Genomic DNA, 23,451 nt, shown 5'->3' with positions numbered 1-23,451 from the left:
AGAGTCCTGGGGCTTACAGAGACCAGCAAACTCATACCTCACACCACCCATACTCCAAGAGTGCTGCACTACATTTGATGGGGTTTAAAGTAGGAGGTAACCAACCTCAGTGGGAAGTACCTTTTTATACACACACACACACATAAGCACACAAGGCTCAACTTTTAACAACATGTTAGTATGTTAGTGATCTCTTGTAGGGCTTAATGGCCCCTGGGCGAAATACAACAATCTTTACACTCTTTCCTCTAAGGAAAGGTTTTGGGAACATTTTCAGTGTTTTTTCATAACACTGTAGCACTGTCATCCCATTGTTCATGGATTTGCTGGAGCAGGCACCAGTAATGTCTCCATTGTGAGACTTGTTACTGTTTTTGGCATATAGGCTACACCACGGGGAGCTTGCCAGGCTTGTGGTCCTCTCCACCAAGAGGTCAGCCCCCAGCATAGCACTGCCTGGTGGATTTTTTTTTTAACTTTTTGGGTCACACCCAGGTATACTCAGGGGTTACTCCTGGCTCTGTGCTCAGGAATTACTCCTGGCGGTACTTGGGGAACCATATGGGATGAACGGAAAAATGTTCATAACAATACGAAATAAATTATTTCAGTTCTGCTTTGGGGCAGGGGTTAGGGTTTGGGATGGAAACATCCGAAATATGGTGGTGGGAAGGGGTAATGGTGGTGGAACTGGTGTTCAAATATTAAATGTAATCAAATATTGTGAACTACTTTATAAAATTAAAAAAAATTTTTTTAAATAGCCTGGGTTAGGGGAGTGACTTCCTTGGAAGGTGTTTCTGGGAGTTTACACTGGAGGGGCGTGGCTGCGCTGAAAGGAGGTGGGCGGAGCCTACGATAAAGGGGCGTGGCTGTGCTAGCACGTGTATGTGGAAGGCTGGTTTTACCATTCCCGGAAAGTGTGGGCGTGGCCTCACAGTTGTCGGAAAGGAGATGGGCGGAGCCTACACTGGAGGGGCGTGACTGCACCCCCAAGGGGATGTGGGCGGAGCCTATACGGGGGCGTGGCCTTGCCGTCCCGGGAAAGGCGGTGGGCGGTGCCTGCGCCGGAGGGGCGGGGCTGGGCGGCAGGTGGGCCACGCCCCCAGGCCGGCGGAACCCGAGGCGCGCGGGCCCGTCGCCGCCCGGAGCGTGGAGGGGAGCGCGCCGTCCCGCCGGAAGTGACCGCTCGGCCCCGAGGAGCGTGGCGGGAGCCCCAGGAGCTGTCATGGAGCAGGCTCGGCCGGACGCGGAGTCCGACGACGCCATGGACTCGTTTCTGGAGAAGTTCCAGAGCCAGCCCTATCGCGGCGGCTTCCGCGAGGACCGGTGGGAGGAGGTGGGCCGCATGGCCGGGGTGGGGGGTCCAGCTTCCGGCGTCGGGTCGCCGCGGGCCCCTCGGCGCAGCCTCGCCCTCCGCGTGGGGGCCGCGCCCCGAGGGACCCCGGAGGTCGGCGCCCGCGCCCGCCCGTGCAGGGCACCCCCGCGCCCCCCGCGCCCGCCCAGCCCAGCCCCAGGGCGCCGCCGCCGAGACCCTCCGTCCGCCGGCCGCCCGGGAGCCTCCCCCTGACAGCCGGGGCACTGGCCGGCACAGCTGAGGGGAGGAGGGCCGGGGTCAGTAGGGCTTGCCGGGAATCAGGCCCGGGTCGGGAAGCCTCACGTGCCGTCTTCTCTGCTCCCCAGGAATTTGACAAGATCCCTCTCTTTATGAAGAAAGCGCCGTCCGAGATCGATCCCAAGGAGAACCCCGACCTGGCTTGCCTCCAGTCCATCATTTTTGACGAGGAGAGGTCCCCAGAAGGTACCTTCCACCACCGGCGGCTGTTTTGGGGGTCCAGGAGAGAGAGCCGCAGGTTCTGGTGACCGGGCCAGAGAGAGCGAGTACTGCGGGTCCGGTGCTGGCCCTGCCCAGGGCCCAGCCTGATCCCTGATTCTGCCACGAGTCATCCCTGGGCTCAGAGCCAGGAGTCAGTCCCGAGCACCCACCCGCTGGGGGTGGCCCCCCCAAAACAAATATTCTGATGAGGAGTGGGCAGTCCAAGCGAACGCGTCACTGTTTGTCTCACGTCTTTGGGTACCTGCTCCACGCCAGGCATTGGACCCTGCCTGTCTACCCCAGAGATCACACTACAGAGTGTAGCCAAGTTGTCCTAAGGAGTGAGGACAAAGGTGTGTGTGATAAATGCCACTGAAAGTCCGGGGTAGGAGTGGATGTTCCAGCCGAACCTTTACAATTTTGTAGGCTCCTGCTGTTGATCAGAGTCTGGACTGCAAAGACTAAATCAGCATAAGTGAAAGCAAAAGGATAATGTTCTCCCATCTCTTCACTAATCTTTGAAAAGGATTTTCAAATCTTTAAAAAATCTTTCAAAAAAAAATTTTGGGGGGGTGGGTGTTAACACCCAGCTATGCTCAGGGGTTATTCCTGACATGCATTCAGGAATTATTCCTGGTGATGCTTTGGGGACCACATGGGATGCCAGAGATGGAACTTTGGTTTGTCGCATGCAAGGCAACCACCCTACTTGCTATACTGTTGCTCTGGCCCCTAAAAAGTAATTTCTTTGCGTTTTTTTTTGGGGGGGGTCACACCCAGCGATGCTCAGGGGTTACTCCTGGCTTTGCACTCAGGAATTATTCCTGGCAGTGCTTGGGGGACCATATGGGATGCCGGGGATCGAACCCGGGTCGGCCGCGTGCAAGGCAAACGCCCTACCCGCTGTGCTATCGCTCCGGCCTCTAAAAAGTAATTTCTTAAGAGTACTACAGTAACTGGACTGGAGCAATAACACAGCGCTTAGGGTGTTTGCCTTGCACGCAGCAAACCCAGGTTTGATTCCTCCGTCCTTCTCAGAGAGCCCGGCAAGCTACTGAGAGTACCCCACTAGCACGGCAGAGCCTGGCAAGCTACCCGTGGCGTATTTGATATGCCAAAAACAGTAACAACAAGTCTCACAATGAAGACGTTACTGGTGCCCGCTCGAGCAAATCGATGAACAATGGGACGACAGTGCTACTACAATAACTATACTTTGCCTCTTTGCCGAGGGGGGGGGCACACCCAGCAGTGCTCAGGGGTTACTCCTGGCTCTGTGCTCAGGGATCACTCCTGGTGGGGCTCGAGAAACCATATGGGGTGATGGGGATTGAACCTGTCTTGGCTGCATGCAAGGCAGGCACCATACCCACTGTACTATCACGTAGGCCTTCTGTACCTTCTTTTCTTATAAGCACTTGAAATCTGCTTTGTATATGGTATTTGTAATTGTATGTGCGACTTGGCTTCTCCATGTTGTTAACCAGTTTTGTAGCAGTCATTTTTCTGGTTTTCTTAACCCAATTGATGTCTTCTATTTAATTTATATTACGTTATAGGATTTAGACTAAACAAGCCTTTTTCAAAAAAATTGGAAAGAGTGATTATTCCTATTTTTGCAGAACAGGCCAAGACCTATAAAGATGAGGGCAATGATTATTTTAAAGAAAAGGACTATAAAAAAGCTGTGGTTTCCTACACTGAAGGACTGAAGAAGAAGTGTACAGACCCGGATCTGAACGCTGTCCTTTATACCAACCGGGCCGCAGCCCACTTCTACCTCGGTAATCCCGCCCTTCACCTACTGCTTCCTCGGGACCACTGCTACGGGGGCGAGGGGAGATAGTTCAAAGGGCTGGCGCACCCACAAAGCCCTGAGTTTGACCCCCACCACCTCATGCCTCGTAAGCACGGCCCTGTTGGTCGCTGCAGTATTGGGACCAAGTACCACTGCATGACCGTGTCTGAGCTTCTTATCACCTGGCCTGTCCTGCCAGGCTGGCGTCACCGGAGTGGTCCCCAAGCCCCCCTGGGAAGTGCCCCTATTAAGAAGGAAGGATAAAGTTAGGACAGAACCATTGAGACAGTTACTGGAGAGTTTGAGGGTGTTTCAGAGGTATAACCCTTAAACTGACTACTACTTCTTCCATTTAATGATATGACTTTTAATATTCTTAAGCAGGATATTTAGCTTGTCTTACTAGTTAGCATAACTAGTATATGAAGGTTGCAATACCTTTTCTTCATGCACTTGCAATTATGTATTATATGTGCGTGGACATGTATATTTATATTGTGTGTATACATGTATCTAGATTTTAAAAAATAAGAATTTGAAAGTTGCTCAAATTTTCATTTCAGATTGTATGAGAGTGTTTGTTGCTGTGCATAAAATTTTGGAAATATTCTGATCTCAAAACTTTTTTTTTTTTTTTTTTCACTAACTGGCTTTTGATACAGGCAATTTTCGTTCAGCTCTCAATGATGTGGCAGCTGCGAGGAAGCTGAAACCGAACCACCTCAAAGCAGTAATCAGAGGTGAGTCATGTAGGATTGCTGTGCGATTGTTGGTCTCGAAAGGTTGCAGTGAAAATCGAGGCAGGTTAAGCTTTAATGCTAAGCTGCTAAGATACCAATGAAGTCAGCTTCTGCCATCATGGTGTTAAGTTCCTTATCAACAGCAGCATGCCATTTGTGAAAAAATTCCTGAGACAAATCGAACGCTTTTTTGTCTTTTAAGAATTTGTAGAGAAATTGAAACTCCTCGTTTTAAATTAATAAAGAATAAAATTAATTAGAATGAAGCAGTTCCAAAACCACATTCTAATTTTTTCCCCAAATTAGCTGATTGAAAGGAAAGATGTTTAAATGCCACGTTAATGTTAATTAAAAGATAAGTCCTGGGACCTTTGCAGATCACTCTAATGCTGAGATGTTCCCAGATTATTTCTTCTCTTGTAGTTTGACCTTTCTGTGTAATAATAGTGCTTTTATTACTTCGATACGTCATTTTTTTTTAATAAGTAAACTCAAAGGTGCTTTGCAAACTTTAGTTTATTCATCATATATTAATCTTCCCTGTATCCCTATGGATCAACTCCATTTTTAATGTTTATTTTTTGCAGTGCTGGGATCAAACCCAGGCCTCATACATGCAATGCATGCACTTTGTACTGAGCCATATCCCCAGCCCAACGTGAAAACTTTTTTTTTCCCTATGTACAGGGGTTATTCCTGGCTTGTGCACTCAGGAATTACTCCTGGCGGTGCTCGGGGGACCATATGGGATGCTGGAAATCGAACCCAGGTCGGCCTCGTGCAAGGCAAACGGCCCTACCTGCTGTGCTATCGCTCCAGCCCCCCAACTTAAAACTTTTATCAGATATATGCCTCTTAGAGGTTTGTGGTATGGAAGATTGCTGACCCCTGGCCCCATCTTTGGGGAGAGAAGGCGCTGACTGAGCAGAGGGGAGCATTAAGCAAATCTGGAGTGTTGTGGAGTGCACCTCGGGTTGGGAATCTCTGACCCTGGATTGAGTTGGCAGTTTCTGCTTTCAGGAGACCCTGGCAAGAACCGCTCTGAGCCTCAGTTAACCCATTTCTGAAGGTGGATTCTGCTGACATCCACGCCCTCACAGTTCCGATAGTTCAAAATTCTGTGGGAAGCCTAAAGAGGCAGGTTGGAGAGAAACTAGCAGAGGGACGTACTCAGGCTTCTTTTTGATGAACTGCCAAGGAAAACTGCTTTCTGTGTCTGAAAATCATCTCACATGAGCTTTAGTCTTTATTGAGAAGCCCGACTCTTTAGTCTGTTGTCAGGCTGATAAATGACAGGCCGGGTTTCCAGACCAGGCCCACACTCAGAGCCCAGGCTCTCTGCCACTTCCCTCTCTGCCATATTCCCTCCTTTTCGAGTCCTCGGAAGAGGTTTGCCAGAGCCTTGGGCTGAATGGACATTAGCGGTCTTCCTGGTCTGAGATGGAGCAGATCTGCGCCTGTCTGGGGGTGCAGAGGGTGCAAGGACTTCACTGTCTCCGCCCTTCAGTGTAGCAGGATGGTAGCTGGGGGTGCTGGGGCAGGGGGTGGTGGTGTCCTGCCCAGGGAATGCGTTGCCCTGCATGTTGTCCTTCTGGGCTTTGCAGGTGCCTTATGCCATCTGGAACTGAAAAACTTCACTGAGGCGGTGAGCTGGTGTGATGAGGGACTACAGATAGATCCTACAGAGAAGAAGCTTCTGGAAGTGAGAGTTAAAGCCGACAAGCTGAAGGTGGGTCAGAAAATCAGTTAATTAGCCTTTAAAATTTGCATTCGGGGCTGCAGCGATAGCACAACGCGTAGGGCGTTTGCCTTGCACTCGGCCGACCCAGATTCGATTCCCAGCATCCCATATAGTCCCCTGAGCACCGCCAGGAGTAATTTCTGAGTGCAAAGCCAGGAGTAACCCTGTGCATCGCCAGGTGTGACCCCAAAAGCAAAAAAAAAAAAAAATTGCATTTATTAATTTTGCATTCTCTAGATTGTATCTTGTGGATCTGTGTATATGTGTATATGTATTCTTTAAAAAAAAAAAAAAGTAAAACCAAGCCAGTTCCTATCTTAGAACTCTAGAGAATAGATTAATAAATTAATTGTGCTTTGTTAGAAGCAAGCAAGCGAGACTATAGAGTATATGCAGTAATATTATATAGCAGAGTCTCTTGCCTGCATGCCTGGCTATCTTCCCTGGGGCCCCTCGGAGGGGATGGGCTCCAGCTTCCCTCCCCACCCTGAGCAGAGCTCCCGGCGGCCAAAGACCACCGGAACCTAGCTACAGCCATGCTCGAGGCCCCTTTCCACACGTTCGGACAGGCCTCACGCATGAAGGTACCGGCAGAGGAACCCTGGTGTGTGTAATTCCATCAACGGCCAACACCCAGAGACTTAAAAGCAAGCTCCCAGAAGCGATATCTTGTAACCTACTTCTCCCTCTGGGAGAAACTGGCAAGCTTCTGAGAGTTTCCTGCCCACATGGGACAGCCTTGCAAGTTTCCCATGGTGTATTCATATGCTAAATCCAGTAACAAGCTGGGTCTCATTCCCCTGACCCTGAAAGAGCCTCCAGTGCGACATCGACATTGTTGGGAGGGCCGAGCCAAGAGAGGCTTCTAAGATCTCAGGGAAAGGATGAATGGAGAGGTTACTGAGCCCGCTCGAGAAATCGACGATTAACGGGGATTCGTGATTCGTGTGATTATATAGCAGTGTTGGCTAACTTTGCCCTGGCTAAAGGCAGGGTGGAAGTGGGGTAGCAGAGAAAGTTTGCTGGAAGAGGCGACCTCCAACCTCATCTCTTGGAAACTGAGCAGGCGTGTGCTCACTTGAGCGAGGTGGGGGGCCGTGGGGGAGTACACCCCGGGCACGAGAAATCAAAACTCTGCAACCTGGGCCTTTTTTTTTTTTTTAATAGTGAATCAAAGTTTTCATTGAGGCTCACTTGGGAAGATGTGAGCAGAGAGAAAGAGGGGAAATGTGTTCAGAGAGAACACGGGCTGCGAAGAAAGAAGCGAGATCCGTGTGCAGGCAGAGCCCTGGCTTGACGAGCAAGCCAGCAGGGGCCTCTCTCCATCCTTCCACTCCCGTCTGCCCTGACGAGAGTGGGCATAATGTCTGCCTCTGTTTATATTTCTTTGCACATCTCTCTTTTCGCTTGTTTTTGTGTTGGGGCCACACTCAGCAGTGCGCAGGGCTTACTCCGGAGATTAGAGATCACTTCTTGAGGGCTGGGGGTCCATCTGGGGTCCCAGGAATAGAACCTGGGGTCAGCTGTATACAGGGTAATGCCCTACCCACTGTACTCTCTGATGACCCTCTTAGCATGCCGCCTGACCTCTAGTGAGGACTAGCTTAATGACTACTGTGGTCCAGCCTGTTCACTATGTACGGGTCTTACAAGAGAAGAGAGGGAAAACGCGTTGAGACAAGAAAGTTACCCTTTTCCAACCCTGCTAGGTTTAAAGACACCTGTAATTTGCTAGTGGTGTGATTCATTTCCAGCATGTAAGCAACAACTGTGATGGCGAAAACAATAAATGCAGTACCATTGCTACCAAAGATAATACCCAGAGTTAGATGACACTGTCATCACAAGTACAGGGTTGTCCCTGGGTGGGTCCTTGAGTGATGCATGGAAGGTCGGCATACAAAACTCCAGGTGGTAGGAAGCCATAGTTATTAACTGCTCAGGGAGGTTGTTTGGGTCCCCAGTGTTCTGTGTCCTGGCCTCACGCTGGTTCCATATATACCGTCCCTCGAAGTTCATGCTGGTTTCTTCTGTCTACTGATGCCCTCTGCCATTTTCCTGTGGTCCTCCTAGTCTCACTGGAGCTCCAAGGCTGCTCCTCCCCAGGTTCAGGCCTGACTCTCGGGCCTGGAGCCCAGCAGCGCTTTCGCCCTTTGTGTTCCTGGGGTCGTCTGCACGTTGGAGAGACCCAGTGCTCTCTTGAGACTGCCTGCCTGGACACCGGTGAGGGGTCACGGAGGGAGCTGGCTGACCAGGGCTCCCCTTTGGCCCCTACTGCTTCACTCTGTCTTTTTTTTTTTTTTTTTTTTTTTGCTTTTTGGGTCACACCTGGCGATGCACAGGGGTTACTCCTGGCTCTGCACTCAGGAATTACCCCTGGCGGTGCTCAGGGGACCATATGGGATGCTGGGATTCGAACCCGGGTTGGCCGAGTGCAAGGCAAACGCCCTACCCGCTGTGCTATCACTCCAGCCCCAGCTTCACTCTGTCTTGACTGCTTTGGGGCAGGCACGATTTAAATGGACCAGTTAGCTGAATTTCCTGGACCCCTTCCTTCCTTCTGCAACCACTGTAACTTGCTGGGTGTTTATTTCAGGCACTATCTTTTACAAATGTATGTGAATCCACCAAAGCCATAAAATAACTCTCTGAGGAGGCTTTATTCTAGGGGCTGGAGAGACAGGACAACAGGTGGGCGCTTGACTTGCATGTGGCTGGCCCAGGTTTGATCCCTGGCACCCAGTGTCGTTCCCCGAGTCCTCCAGGAGTGATCCCTGAGTGCAGAGCCAGTATTAAGCCCTGAGCACCACTGGGTGTGTCCCCAAAACAAAACAAAACCAAGAAAGAAAAAAGTAATCCGTGATATGGGAGGAGAAATTTACTATGTATATGTAACCAAGAATATCAAACTATTCCGTGTGATGATCTTTGAATGTGACAAAAGAAGCTAGCCATGAGGGTGATGGGTGCTTTGTTTTAGAGAAGCGAACAGGCCACAGCCAGCCTGTGGCCTGTATCTGTATATTCCGTGAACTAAGAATGTTTTCACATTATCATTTGGGGGCTGGGATCTGGGCCTTCCCCGGTGGTGCTACTCCCAGCTCTGTATTCAGGGGTCATTCCTGCCGAGCCCGTCACTCCCTCCTCTGCGCCACACCCGGCAGTGCTCAGGGTTACTCCTGACTCGCAGCTCAGGGATCACTCTAGGCTGGACTTGGGGGGCTCCATATGGGATGCCAGAGATTGAAACCAGGTCGGCTGCGTGCAAGGCAGATGCCCTGCCGCTGTACTGTCTCTTTGGGCCGCCTTTCTTGTAAGGCTCTTGACTCACACCGCCCCCGGAGATGACACCTAACGGTCCCTCCAGTAGACTGAGCTCCAGGGCACTGTCAGTGTGTTCATTTTTGCTCTCACGGTTGTGCACCTGACATAAGCATTTCAGACGCTCACTGAGCCGCGCCTGCCCCTGGCATCTCTTCCCAGCTTCATGGGGAGGACGCTCGTCTCCTGGGGCTAACGTGTCTCACTCTGACTTGCAGCGAACCCAACAGAGGGATATGCGGAAAGCGAAGGTGAACGAGAAGAAGGAGCAGAGTAAGAATGAAGCTTTACTCCAGGCCGTCCAGGTGGGTTCTCACACCGAGGCCCTCCCGGCCCTGCTCTCCTACAGAGCTGAGGGCGCCTGTCGGGAGGCGCTGCCGGGAAGAATTGTTCGTTTTCTTTCAGCTTTATGGGGAAACGAGTGAGAGGCGGCGGCGGTGGCGGCGGCGGCGGCGGGGGGACCCCGCATGCTGTCTCATACTGTTCGTGCGTCTGGGGCCAGTGAACCTTTTTCAGACAGCTGCTGGGGGGTTGGTGCTGGTCTTCGCGCTGGCCTTCCGAAGCAGGCCTTGCTCCTGACATACCGGATGCTGGCAGGGTCGCTGAGAAGAGACCCAGCCTCGTGCCGCTGACCTGTGTCAGCAGGCCTGCTCTCAGCCGCGCTCTCTGCCGTACCCCGAGAACCTGGGCTTCTAGGGTTGCCCCAGCTGCCTCCGTGCTGCTCGGTCCTGCGCTGTGAATGCTCGTCTGTTGTTGGACCATGTGGCGTTTCCCTCCTTGCCTAGCTCGTGGCCTGCTTGAGCCTGCTTTCTGGCCGCCTGGAAGCTAGCGCCTGCCGTGTGGGGGTGGTGGAGGTGGGGTTCTAGATCTTCATCGTGGAGGTGGATCAGCCCCACTCAAGTCCCTTGTTGACCCCGAGAACTAATTCCACTGGCCTGCCCTGTGGGCCCTCTGGTAGCGCGGGGGAACAGATTCCACAGACCCGCATTTAGCACGTTGGCTCCTGCTTCTCCTCAGCCATCGGGGAGTCGGGCCCTGTGGGGAGTGTGCGACACTGGACTGCCCGGACGTCAGTGATTTGGGGCCTCTCAGTCTGACTCTGCCTCGCAGGCTTCCCTGTGTAGTGCTCTGCTACCGAGGTGCGTCCTCGGCCCCCGCGTTTGCTGTCCGCAGTCGTGTGCACAAAGCTGTACATCCTGTAGACAACTGGGTTTGAGAGTGACTGGTGATCCAGGCTGCACGTGTGTGGCCGGCGACCTGCACACACCAGGCCATGTTGCTCATATCATCAAGGCTTCAAAGCTTTTGTGTTTTTTGGGGGGCCACACCTGGCAATGATCAGGGGTTGCTCTGCAGTCAAGAGTCTTTCCTGGTGGTGCTTTGGGGGCCATATGGGGTGCTGGGGATCGAACCCAGGTCAGCCACGTGCAAGGCAAATGCCCTCCCCATTGGACGATCACCCTGGCTCCTCAGAGCTTAAAGTAACTTGTTACCTGACCCTTGCTTAAGGACATCATCAAGGTCACTGTGGTAGCCTGTGGCCTCCTCTCCTCTGCTACCACCCTGGGCCGAGGACCTCCGCGTGTCCTCAGCTCTGAGGCAGGCCGCACTCTGTCTCCAGTACCCAGAACATGCCCCATGGTTATACATACCAGACTCTTGTTTTTTCCTGTGCCTAGCGATGCTTTTTAGGAGGTTGGGGGCAGGGGGAGGTTACATTTCCTCCACCCCCACTTTGTGTTTCACTGGCCTTATTTAAATAAGGCCCCGCATTCGGCTGTCAGCCAGCCCCTGGGTGGATCTCCTTACTCTTGGCTCTCCGCCTGCTTCCGATCTTCCTCCGCACTCATTTCCATGCCTTTCCCTGGGACCGTGCGGCGCCTTGGGGTTGGGGCCCTGCTTGTCTTCTCTCAGTCCCACGTGTCCAGCACCCATGCCTGGCGAAGGGCATTTGAGCAAGTGGCCTGGCCGCGGGGATGATGGGGAGGCGTCACTGCTTTAGGACTCCACTGGCTTTGCTAACCCCACACGTTCAGGCTTGTGCATCTCTGTTCAACCCAGGCTCGCGGCATCAGGCTCGCCGCTGCGGCTGCTGGCGAGGAGGAAGACTCGGACTCGGAAGGCCCCGGTGAGCTCTGCCTGGACGGGCTCAGCTCTGAGAACCCCTGCGGAGCCAGGCTGAGCATGGACGAGCAGGGCCGGCTGAGCTGGCCCGTGCTCTTCCTGTACCCGGAATATGGCCAGTCAGACTTCATCTCTGCTTTCCACGAGGACTCCAGGTACCTTCCCGCGCTAAGCCTCTGCCCTGCTCAGGTGCTCTCTGTCTCTCCGGTCGGGACTTTGCAATGAGGGAGGGGGGTGCAGAACAGTCTCACCTGGGGGTGGCACGACGTCTCTTTCCTGGAGTGCGTTTCTCCCTTTGCCAGCTCACGTCAGGGAAGGACGCGGCCTCAGTGTCCTGGCTAGTGGGCTCACCTGCCACGTCTGGCCTCAGCGGGATGCAGCGCTGTGCGCTGTGAGGAAGTGGCTGTCCATTAGAAAGTACAGCATGCCCACGACAGCTGGCATCTGGAGAGAGACGCTGCAGGCAGGGCCCGGCTGCAGTGGCAGGTGTGACCAAGCCTGAGTCGGCTTTAGGCTGCCTTCCCGGACAGGCCCAGCGCTCACGCCCCTGGGACTGAAGGATCCCGAGTTTTTTTTTTTTTTTTCTTTTTGGGTCACACCTGGCGATGCACAGGGGTCACTCCTGGCTCTACACTCAGGAATTACCCCTGGCGGTGCTCAGGGGACCATATGGGATGCCGGGAATTGAACCTGGGTCGGGCCGCGTGCAAGGCAAACGCCCTACCCGCTGTGCTATTGCTCCAGCCCCGGATCCCGAGTTCTTGAGGCCCAAAAGGGATGTGTCTTTTCTTAGGTTTATTGATCATCTGATGGTGATGTTTGGTGAAACGCCCTCTTGGGACTTAGAGCAAAAATACCGTCCTGAGAAGTTAGAGGTAAGACATGTCTCATCTTGCTCCTCCGTGGGATTTGGTGTTGCGGCGGGAGGCGTGTTGGCTGTGCCGAGGGACAGTGTGCCATCATCTCACCTTCTCAGCATGTGGCCCAGGGCACGGGGCAGTGCCCACACCCCACCAGCTTGTCATTGCTGTGACCTGACACTGACCAGTGTCACCAGTGACCAGCCACCACATTCCGATTTGTCCTTGAGTGAATTTATACTCTAGGGACATGTGAGTGTCCTCATGGCTGTGTCCAGTCCCCTCCCTATTATCTTTCCTGTCCCCTCTGCCATGGGTCCTTCCTCATCCTGCACTCGGACCCCTGCACAAACCCCTTTTGGCCGCTCTCCCCACAGCGGCTGCCCTGACATCCCATATTGGATGCCCCCTTGCCCATGTGCCCTCTGACCCCTGACCCTGGCAGCTGTGTCACAGGAAGTGCTTCTCCTGACTTAGGCTGGCAGCCCAGTGAGGGCCCATGCGCTGACAGCCCTCTGTGGGCATCTTCTTCCAGCTCTGCCCATCCCTGCTCAGGGCTTCAGGAGTGAACCCGGGAAGGGAAGGTGGAGTAGGGCCTGCGAGTGTCTATGGGCGTGGGTCCCTGGATGACATTGTCGGTGGCCCGGGCTGCCTCCATGCGCCTGGCCTCCCTGTCTGTGCTTCGGGAGCCCCGGGGTTCCAGGTGCTCACCCCTGTGCTCCATCACGAAGGTCTACTTTGAGGCTGAGGACGGGGCGGAGCTGTACCGGGTGCCCCTGCAGAGCGCCCTGCTGCCCGTGCTGCAGCACCCCAGGTAAGCGCCCTCGCTCCGCCCCTCACACCACCCAGGGTGCAGCCTTGCCCAGGGGAGTTGCTGGGGGCGGCCTGAGGGGAGGCCCAGGGCACGGAGCCTCAGTAGTGGGTGACCCAGGGCTGCTCGGGCTGTGGCCTTGCTCCAGCAAGTGCTGGCTCCTGCTGTCCCTTCTGGGGCAGCGGGAGGACTGGTGGTTGCTGAGGTACCCAGCGTCGGGGTGTCCCTCCGGGCTGCTCCCCCGCCCCAGCCTCTCAGCCTGCGCTATGAAGGCGCTGACGCGTGTTCCTGTTGTGCACGTGTCTGGCCTGCAGCTGCTGGGTGCGGGGGTGTGGGGCGTGGGCCCGTGCTTTGCCGGGTGAGCGTGCGGAGCTGGACGCTGCCATGCCTTAGAGGCTCCCGGTGGCCCTGGGAGGCCGGCAGGTGACGAAGGCCTCCTGTTGTGCCCTCTGCAGGTACCACATCAGAGCGCTGACGCCCGCCTTCCTGGTCTGCGTGAGCGCCTCGCCTTTCTGCAGGAGTTACCTGCAGGGCAGAACGGTGCGCCAGTGACTTCAGTGACTGCACGGGGCTGCGGGGTTGGTGCCCCCAAGCCCACCCTCGACACCCTGGCAGCTGCTGGCCGTGCTGGGGACCCTCCTTCCTGCCGTGGGGACAGTCCCCCTGCTCCGTCTTGTGCTGTCTGCTGAGTGCCACCTGGGACTCACTGCCAGCTGTGTGCTGCCTCTGAAGGGACCGTGGACGACAGTCCACAGCGGCTGGCCTCACGGACTCGGGACCCAGCTCCAGGACTGAGCCTTGGTGCAGACACACACACAGCCATGCGCACGTTGGGGCATTCACAGTGAGGCTCCCACCTGCGTCCCGAGCAGAGGACTGCCCTCGGGGGCTGTCGGTGCCCAGGAGGGCTGGCTCCGGCCTCTGCAGTTACGCCTCTCCAGGACTCCTCGGCTGTCGCCAGGACTCCCAGGCCGCTGTCTGGCGGCCAGTGATGCCCGGAGGGTGGCTGTGAGCCCTCTCCTGCCCGAGTTTCCGGGACCCGTGCCTCCTGCAGAGGAGAGCCTGATATGTGGCGGAGCATAGGCCGAGGTGGGGCGGTGGCCACCCCCTTCCCCACAGTGACCATGTGCCATTGGCTGTGGCCAGTGGCCGGCCCTGAGACGAGGAGGGCACTGAGGGTACAGACACGCCCTGGGGCCGCTGGCCTCTGCCTGGACACGCTGCAGCTGGGGTTTGGTTCTGCACCGGCTCCCCTCTCCGCCGTGAGCACTGTTTAAGAGGCTGTGCCTCAGGAGCCCGAGTGGTGAGTGGCCACACGAATGCCATGTCGAGAAATAAACGTTTGTAGAAGCACTGAAAGGGGGGGCTTCTGTTCCTCGTGCCCAGCCGGCACACCCGAACTGACCACAGCGGCTCCCAGAGGGCACGTGTGGGGGCTGTGTTGGGGTCTTAGACCTCCCAGGCAACCCCTCCAGATCTAGAAGGATCGAGGCCCACCGCCACGTGGGGCCAGGAAACATGCCCAGCCTCTGAGTTTCCCCACTAGACCATGAGAACTCGGCACTCCCTAGGCCGGGTATGTGTGTTAGTTGCACCCCAGCAGCCACACTGCCCCCTGAGGCCCCCTCCTCTCACCAGGCAGAGTGGATGCCAGCGCACCACCCTCCTCATCTAAGTCCCTGGCTGCCCTGCCTTCCCAGACGTACACTGGGGCTGTGACGAGACGCCCAGAGCCAGCTCTGTCTTTGCGCATGCCTGCCTGAGGGCGTTTGCCTTCCTGCCCAGCACCGGGCTCCCAGGGCCATGTGCTGGGACCACTTCCCCCCTTCCCCCAGTGCCCCTCAGCCAGCAGGGGGACGAGGGCAGAGGGAGGACCCAGAGACCGAGGATGGGTGCCGACTACAATGGGCGCCACGTATGGGGGCCCCTGCCCACCACAGGGGCTGTCCCGGCACTTGTGTGCAGATGAGGAATGCAGAATGCCCCACCCCCTGCCTGGCTATTAGTAACTAGCTCTTTGGGGAGTGGGGGCTACTCCCAGCTCTGCCCAGGGGTCAACCCCTGTGGTGCTCAGGGGACTGACACGCTGGGGATTGGCCCTGGAACTCCCACATGCTTCTGTTCAGCACACTGAACCCTCTGGCCCTCGGTGACCAGCTCCTCAGCGGGTAATATCCAGCGGTTCATTCACACAGACCAGAGCGTGGCTGGCTGAGTCTCTCCCAGGGCAGCCTCAGCGTCGTCTTCAAACTCCAGGGAGTTTGGGCAGCGTAGTCCATAGCTTGGGATGCCACAGCCCGGGTTGGGAAAAGGCAGGGACACACTGCAGGCACAGAGTGCTTCCCCAAGTTGTCAGTAATGCTGTTTGAGAAATGCCCCGCAAGCCCAGAAAGATGAACTGTTACTCTGTGGCAGCCAGTTGCGTTTTGCTGTCGGAGGAGTGTGTGGGCCTGGGCAGAGGTGTGCAGAGAACCGGGCAGAGATGGGTGGGGCACTGTATGCCCTTGGCCTCCTGATCTGGAGGGCCAGCATCTCGGTCCAGAGGTGATGGAAAGGGCTCGGCCCTGCAGAAATTTGCATTCAGGGGCTACTTGATGACTAGGTAGCTGAGAGCCTAATTCTGCCATTCCCCCTACTCCCCCATGCTTCACACACACACACACACACACACGTCAGGGAGATGCGTCAGACTGCAGTGCTCGCTGACTCTGGCAGCAATGGAAAGGTTTCAGAGCAGTTTCTCAGAATATTCCAAGGAGGCCACCGGTGAAAATCGTGTAAATGGGGTGGGGCTGGAGCCATAGCACAGCTGGTAGGGTGTTTGCCTTGCACGCGGCCGACCCGAGTTAGATTCCTCTGCCCCTCTCAAAGAGCCCGGCAAGCTACCGAGAGTATCTCGCCTGCACAGCAGAGCCTGGCAAGCTCCCCGTGGTGTATTTGATGTGCCAAAGACAGTAACAAGTCTCACAATGGAGACGTTACTGGTGCCCGCTCAAGCAGATCGATGAACAACGGGATGTCAGTGACAGCGACAGTGACGGGTGGGGCGCACAGGAGGGGGTGGCTGTGGAGCTGAGGAGCACTTCTTGGAAAGGCTTCATTATGCCGTAGAGGTGGCACAGAGAAGCCAAGTGGCTGGGCCCCTTTAAGGGTGCTTTACCCGGGAGGTGCAGGGTGGGAACTTGCCCTTCCTTCTGGGTTCTTCCCAGTGTCGGCAGGGCAGGAGGGAAACGCCTCTGCACTCAGGGAACCGCCTCTGCACTCCAATGCCATGGATGCAGATGGGCGTGTGTACCCGGGCCAAGAGGCGGGGCCTGGGGCTCCATAGGGGTGACTCACTGGACAGAGACGCTACTATATTATCTAGCCTCCACCCCTTCCAAGATTTAGTTTTCAAACATTCCACAAATTTGCAAAAACATCATGAAGATATTCCCCACTTTCTACAGTCTTGTAACTTGTACGAAATCCTTTCCCTAGCTACAGCAGAGCCTGTGTGCCCTTGCGTGCACGGTACCTTTGTCCAAACAGCAGCCCGGTGCCCTGGAGGGTACAGACAGGGATGGCACAAGTGCCGAGAAGCGGCCTGGCAGGCAAAGAGTTAAGGAAGTGACAATTTCAGCAGATTTCTGCAGAGCCCCTTTATTGATAGCCCAGCAGGTGTTTCTTCCATTAGAACACAGAATATTAATGGAGCCCGTGATTTACATTCGAGCTTGATTTACACAACGGTTTTGTTATGCACCAGCCTTTGTCCCCAAGTATTAATTCTGCTAAATATTTCGCAGCCAGTTGCTGCTAGATCTCTCCAAGGAATGAGCAATGATAATACAGCCTGTACCTGTTATTTTGCCAGCATCCCTATTTCATCAATTTATGGCAACAAGTAACGTGGCAGGCTCAGGAAAGAGAGAAGGCACAGGTTGGAAAGCGTCTTTCCTCTAAGGAGGTAGAAGCAGTCGCAGGCGTCAATGTTGACTGGGGCTTTCTCAAGAAAACAAGGGTCCAGGGCCCGACTGGTAGGAGAGAGGGGAGGGCGTTTGCCTTGCACGCGGCCGACCTGGGTTCAATCCTCAGCATCCCATATGGTCCCCTGAGCACCGCCAGGAGTGATTCCTGCCAAGTGAGACCCAAAATCCGAGGAGGGGGGGGAAGGAGGGAGAGAGAGGGAGGGATAGAGGGAATAAGAGGCAGAGGGCTGGTGCTGTAGGAAGGGGCCCGCGTGCACGCAGCCTTCCCCGGATCAGTCCTGAGCACCACCTGAGGAGTGATCCCTGGGCACAGAACCAGTGGGCTCCCCTGCGACCACAGATCTGATCCCTCCTGCTGAATCACACTGGCCCTTAGTGAGGTGGCCAGTCTGCCAGGTTTCAGTTCTGCTCTGAGCCCATGTGGATGCCTCTGTGCCTGGGTCGTCTCACGGGAGAAAAGTTCAGACCCTGTTTCAAACCAACCCTGACTTGGGTCTGGGAAGCACTTCCTCCCACCAGGTGAAGGAGAAATCCCCCCATCAGGAAACTCAGATCCGTTTCTCCGTTTCTTTCTTGGGAGAGGGGTGGTTTATTTTTAATTTGGGGGTCACAGCCAGCTCCCCAGCGGGCCTGGCATCCCCAGGAGGCAGCCTCCCTCCAGTACCCTCCAGTTCAGTGCCCCTGCCACCTCACCCCCTGCTCCCTCGGGGGCAAAGGAGGGGCCTCGGGGGCTGGCTGTCAAAGCCAAAGATCTCGGGCCCATGCCTCTGGCATGTGGTCTGGGCACTGCACTGAGAGGGCCTGGAGAGATGGCACACTGCGTAGGGTGCTTGTCTGACACATGGTCAGCCTGGGTTCAAGCCTGCCACATGGTCCCCCTCACACCGCCAGCAGTGATTCCTGAGTGCAGAGCCCGGAGTAACCCCTAAGCATTTCTGGGTGGGGCCCAAAAAACAAGCAAAAAAAGAGAGGGCCCAGGCCCCTCGGCCATTAATAGGTTCTTGTGGCCCTATTTGCCTCAGCAGGTTCCGGTGAGACCTGGATGTGAGATAGGGTCGTGTCCAGGGGCCGTGGACACGACCCTGTTCCTCCTCGGGGGAGCTGGACAGTCAGAGCAGGCGGCACAGCTGCGGGGGCCCCGTCCACCTGGTTTCCACAGAATCAAGACCCAGACCTCCACTTTCTCGTGGCTCTGGGCTCTCTCCCTGCACCTCAGACAAGGCCAGTGCGGCTGGCAGCTGCCGTGGTCCCTGGGCACTGCAGGCTGTGGCCCGACAACACCCCAGCCCCCAATAAATGACTTACACATACTTCCCTGACCACCTGGTTTTCTTTGAGTGGTACAAAGAGGCTCCTGGCGACAGGCCTGCCTGCGACAGAGCTGGACGCCTCAGCATCCTGTGTGGACCTCCAGGCAGTTCCGCGCTAGGTCAGGCGGGCAGGATGGCCTCTGCGGGGTAGGGGACACGTCCAAGTGAGGGGCAGCTGGTCCGGAAGCAAGAAGCCCACAGTCCAAGGCAGCAGCCTAGGGCTCGGCCACCAGCCACCCCCTCTTCACCGCTGACCCCCCCCCAGCAGAGAGCAGGGACGCCACCCTACAGGCCTGCAGAGACCAGCTCCGAGCGGAGGCACTGGGGAGAGCAGGGTGCGGCCTCGCTGGGACGCTCAGCCCACCTGCACACGGCGCAGTAACTCCAGGACGCCTTCCCTGCCGAGGAAGAGCACCTCCCCGGTGTTCTGGCACTGCACCTCGAACTGCGCGGGCTCCTCCAGGGCCCTCCGGCCAGCGACGATCACGAAGGGGTAGCCGAGCGTGTTGGCATCCTTCAGTCTGTTCCCGATGGTCAGGTGGGTCCGGTCGTCCAGCAGGACCTCCCCGCGGAGCTGGGGCACTGCCTCCGCGATCTGGTCGTACAGGAGCTCGGCGAGCTCGGCCGCCGCTGCCTCCTTACTGCCCCTCTTCGGGGGGACGAGGCAGACTTGGTAAGGGGCCAGGAGGCCGGGCCAGCGCACGCAGTCTTCCGTGGAGAACATCTCGATGGCGGCCGCCAGGATGCGGGTCACTCCCAGGCCGTAGCAGCCCATCTCGGCCAGGGTGGGCTCGCCGCGCTCATTGGTGAACTGCGCGTTGAAGACGGAGGAGTACTTGGTGCCCAGGTAGAACGTGTGCCCCACCTCGACGCCCCGGGTCTCCGTCAGGGGCCCCTGGCAGGCCGGGCAGCTCTTCTGCGACGAGCCCAGCGTCTCGGTGTTGGCGGAGAAGCCGCAGCTGGGGCACAGGGCGAAGCGGTCCTCTCCCACCGCCACCGGGAGCTGGAACTCGTGAGACATGGTGCCCCCGATGCTGCCCACATCGGCCTGGACCTTCACGCAGTGCAGCCCCAGCCGCTCGAAGAGGCGCCCGTAGGCCTCGCACACCAGGCCGTAGGTCTGCTGGGCGGCGTCCACGGAGGCGTCGAAGGTATACATGTCCTTCATGTAAAACTCGCGGCCCCGGAGGAGCCCGAAGCGGGGCCGGGGCTCGTCGCGGAACTTCCTGGTCACCTGGTAGAGCAGGAACGGGAGCTGCTTGTAGGACAGGGTCTTCTGGGAGGCGACCAGGGCCGTGATGGCTTCCTCGTGCGTGGGGCCCAGGCAGTAGTCCTTGCCGTGTCGGTCCCGGAGCCGAAGCAGCTCCTTGCCCATCAGGTCCCACCGGTCGGTGGCTCGCCAGAGCTCGGCAGGGCTGAGGCTGGGCAGGCTGACCTTCTGCCCGCCGATGGCCTGCATCTCCTGGTCTATCACCCGCACCAGCTTCTCCAGGGCACGGACGGTGTACGGCAGGAGGTGGTAGCAGCCCGGGCCGGCCGGGTGGATCAGGCCCACCCTCAGCATCAGCCGCTGGCTCTTACAGGTCAGGTCGCTGGGTCTGCCCTCCAGGGACAGCACCTGGTCCTCCCGCAAGTTCTGCGGCTGGAACATGCGGGACAGCACCAGGCGCTTCCCTCTCCCCGGGGCGCAGTGGTGGTGAAGCCTGGGAGGCAGGCCGGGGCAGAGCCGGGGGCTGCGGGCGGCCAGGGGTCTGCATCGTGTCAGTAGCCCTTCCATGAGCCCTGGCCCTGGGAACGAGAAGTTGTACAGGAATTAGCCTTGACTGGGTCGTCACACTGGGCAGGAGATGGTGCCCCCGAGACAGCTGCTGAGCCTGCAGAGGCACACCCTCCCGTGCCAGCCATCCCCGCAGAGCAGACTGTCCCTCTTACCGCTGACTGACCTCAAAGAAGAAGACTGACACTGAGGTCTGCCACATGCAAGACACTTGCCCTGCATATGGCAGACCCTAGTTTCATTCCTGGCACCACATGTGGCCCCTGAAACAAGGCCAAGAGTGACCCCCTGAGGGGCTGGAGCCATAGCACAGCGGGTAGGGCGTTTGCCTTGCACGCAGCCGACCCAGGTTTGATTCCCAGCATCCCACATGGTCCCCTGAGCACCGCCAGGAGTAATTCCTGAGTGCAGAGCCAGGAGTAACCCCTGTGCATTGCCGAGTATGACCCAAAAAGAAAAAAAAAAAAAGAGTGATCCCCTGAGTGGACCAGCAAAATCCGCCCCCATCCCGACGAATTAAATGTGGGGGTAAAAAAATCAATTCTTTTCATGCTTGTAAAGATACAGTCACGGGGTGAAGAGGTGGCTCATGGATAAAGCACCAGCCTTGCCAGTCTAAGCTGACCCCAGGGCCACCACAGATGCTGAGCATGATCCCGGCAGCTCTGCTCCTTGATTCTCCAGCACCGCCAACAATGACCATACGTAGGAGTCTAGGAAGAATTTGACTCCTGCCAGCACCACAGCGGGACAAACCCAGCCCACACTCCCTTCGCCCCTCGCAGCCCTCTGCCGCCTCCAGGTCTTGGATGCATAGCCCGTCACCCCGGATCCCTTCCTTGCCCCACTCCCTCTGCCCCAACGCCCAGTCTGCCCCACAACTCTTCATGAACAGGGACAGTTTTCAAAAATGTTTTACGAGGGGCTGGAGCAATAGCACAGCAGGTAGGGCGTTTGCCTTGTAGATGGCCGACCCGGGTTCAATTCCCAGCATCCCATATGGTCCTCTGAGCACCACCAGGAGTGATTCCTGAGTGCAGAGCCAGGAGTAACCCCTGTGCATCGCCGGGTGTGACCCAAAAAGCAAAAAAAAAAAAAAAAAGTTTTACAAAATTGCTCTGTGCCAGGCAAGGGGACCAAACGCTGATTCTTCTTCTATTCCAGGAAACTACGACTTCACCAGCTTGAATACGCTTTTAGAGGGCAGGGCTACCGCAATGCCTAGTATTGGTATCGCTCACCATTAAAGATGCTTGCTGATCAAACACAGGTAGAGCTAAGTGAAGGGCAATGAGAGGACTACTCATTACCTGGATCACTGTGAGAACCCCAGGTCTTCTCCCTCCCTCCCCACCGCGGGGGCCATCCTGAAACTCTTTGCTTATACACAAGTAACTGCTTATCATCCCAATGACCAACACTACCCACTGACCTCGAAACCAGGCCCGGAGTCAATCACGCAACAAACTTTCAGAGCACCCCCTGCGTCCTTCCAGTGCAGCCTGTATGCAAAGTCTGGGGGGGGCTCAGCCAGGAGGTAAGTACTCTTAAAGCAATGCCTGGCCCAGGCTGTCTGTCCCCAAACCTACTCCTGAGAACTGGCGGGGCCCCCACGAGCTGGGAGACCCTGGTTAAATGACTCCACTTCCCGGACCTCAGTTTCCCCACGCGTTAAGTGGGAAGGAAAGCTGGGCCGGCAGGAGACCCCTGCGAAGCTCTGTGGGGCTGGCTCTTGCAGGGCCACCAGGGCATTCGCAGCCGCTGCCCGGGGGAGGCGCGGGAGGACGCGCTGCCCTCATCCTACGGCGGCGGCCTCACACACCCAAGGACGGACTCCGTCCGGCGGTGCAACTGGGAGCCCGCCCCACGCAAGGCCGGGACGCACGTGGCAAGGCAGCCCGCAGCGAACCGGGCCCTGGCGCCCAGGCACACGCCGGCGCGGCACACGCGGGCTCTGCACTCCGCCTCCCCGGCCCCGGCCTCCGCGTGCGCAGTCGGGCCCCGAGCTCACCCACTGCAGTCCCGGGAACGCGGCCCACGAGACCTCCCTCCGCGCCGGTGCGCCTGCGCCAGGGAGAGCCCGGCCTCCTAACCCCGCCTCCTCCGCTACAGCCAATCGCAGTGCCGGGATCCCGGGCGGGTGGGCTGGGCCAGCCAAAATAGGTCTCCATAAAAGGACTTCCGGAATTTAGCCAGCGATCCCGAGCCTAGATTGGCCAGCAAAGTATCGAGTAACTGCGTCTCGGAAGTGCCCTCTAGGAGGTAGGGAGGTGCAACTCTATGGTCAAAGCTCGTCACCGTGCTTTTGAGTCCCGCGTTCCTCTCGGACTGCCAGGGCCCACCCCCATCGGGGTCGGTGAATGGGTGGCGAAGGTGTAACCATGACAGCAGTGACTCGTGCGGGTCCAATCTACGCGATGATTTTTAACAGACTTTCTATTTATACATTAACATTGTTTTTAATAATTGGAAAAAGTCACCTTTGTTACAGGCCCAAGAAAGTCTTTAAGACTCTGAAACCTCTGGGGCTGGAGAAATAGCACAGCGGGTAGGGCGTTTGCCTTGCACGCTGCTGACCCGGGTTTGATTCCCAGCATCCCATATAGTCCCCTGAGCACTGCCAGGGGGTAATTCCTGAGTGCAGAGCCAGGACTAACTCCTGTGCATCGCCGGGTGTGACCCAAAAAGAAAAAAAAAAAAAAAGAGACTCTAAAACTTGAATTCCCAGATTGTATTTTGTGCAGCTATCATCATAGACTAGCCTTTGTTACAGAAACTGGAAATTACCAACAAAACAGACAAATGGAGTTTCCTGTATTCAATATTCGATGTCGCTTACATTCTAGTGAGAAGAGTCAATAAACCCATATTCTGAAATGCCAGTGAGCTCAAAACAACCCCATTGTTCAGATAAATAGTATTTTATAATTATTGTCACTCTTATTTTGGTTTTGACTCCAAACCTAGTGATCTCAGGGCTTACTCCTGGCTGTGCTCAGGGATCACTCCTGGTGGGACTCTGAGGGGTGGGGAGGAAGGGGAGAGGGATCATATTTGGTGTCCAGGGAAGAATCCAGATCAGCGACATCACTCACTGAACTAATGTCTCTGGCCCAAGTATTTTAATGCAGTTTTGCTTGGTGTTTTTTTTTTTTTTGGAGCCACGCCCAGCTCTGCTCAGG

General features: G+C 56.3%; 2 protein-coding genes across 5 annotated transcripts; one reads left to right on the top strand and one right to left on the bottom strand.

Annotated features, from left to right (window-relative positions):
* The first annotated feature begins 1,105 nt into the window (after window positions 1-1,105).
* On the top strand, window positions 1,106-14,584 carry TTC4 (tetratricopeptide repeat domain 4). Of its 2 annotated transcripts, none has more exons than XM_004607111.2 (10): window positions 1,106-1,339; window positions 1,684-1,801; window positions 3,439-3,600; window positions 4,277-4,354; window positions 5,959-6,083; window positions 9,635-9,721; window positions 11,478-11,695; window positions 12,334-12,415; window positions 13,132-13,214; window positions 13,667-14,584. In XM_004607111.2, the coding sequence occupies exons 1-10, from the start codon at window positions 1,229-1,231 to the stop codon at window positions 13,761-13,763; spliced, it is 1,161 nt and encodes a 386-aa protein (XP_004607168.2). In that variant the 5' UTR covers window positions 1,106-1,228; the 3' UTR covers window positions 13,764-14,584. The 2 variants fall into 2 exon arrangements, with proteins under 2 accessions (XP_004607168.2, XP_054996601.1); XM_055140626.1 differs by having other exon boundaries at window positions 1,201-1,329.
* Window positions 14,585-16,837: 2,253 nt separating this feature from the next.
* PARS2 (prolyl-tRNA synthetase 2, mitochondrial) lies at window positions 16,838-22,347 on the bottom strand. 3 transcript variants are annotated; one of them, XM_055138900.1, is made up of 2 exons: window positions 22,281-22,347; window positions 16,838-20,280 (listed from the first exon to the last, which is right to left on the bottom strand). In XM_055138900.1, exon 2 carries the CDS (start codon window positions 20,267-20,269, stop codon window positions 18,848-18,850), a length of 1,422 nt encoding a protein of 473 aa, XP_054994875.1. In that variant the 5' UTR covers window positions 20,270-20,280; window positions 22,281-22,347; the 3' UTR covers window positions 16,838-18,847. The 3 variants fall into 3 exon arrangements, with proteins under 3 accessions (XP_054994875.1, XP_054994876.1, XP_054994877.1); XM_055138901.1 differs by lacking the exon at window positions 22,281-22,347 and adding an exon at window positions 21,702-22,269; XM_055138902.1 differs by lacking the exon at window positions 22,281-22,347 and adding an exon at window positions 21,511-21,639.
* Between the last annotated feature and the right edge of the window lie 1,104 nt (window positions 22,348-23,451).

Source organism: Sorex araneus, chromosome 5, assembly GCF_027595985.1.
Source record: "Sorex araneus isolate mSorAra2 chromosome 5, mSorAra2.pri, whole genome shotgun sequence".
Classification (NCBI taxonomy): Eukaryota; Metazoa; Chordata; class Mammalia; order Eulipotyphla; family Soricidae; genus Sorex; species Sorex araneus.
This window is presented reverse-complemented; position numbering and strand designations above follow the sequence as displayed.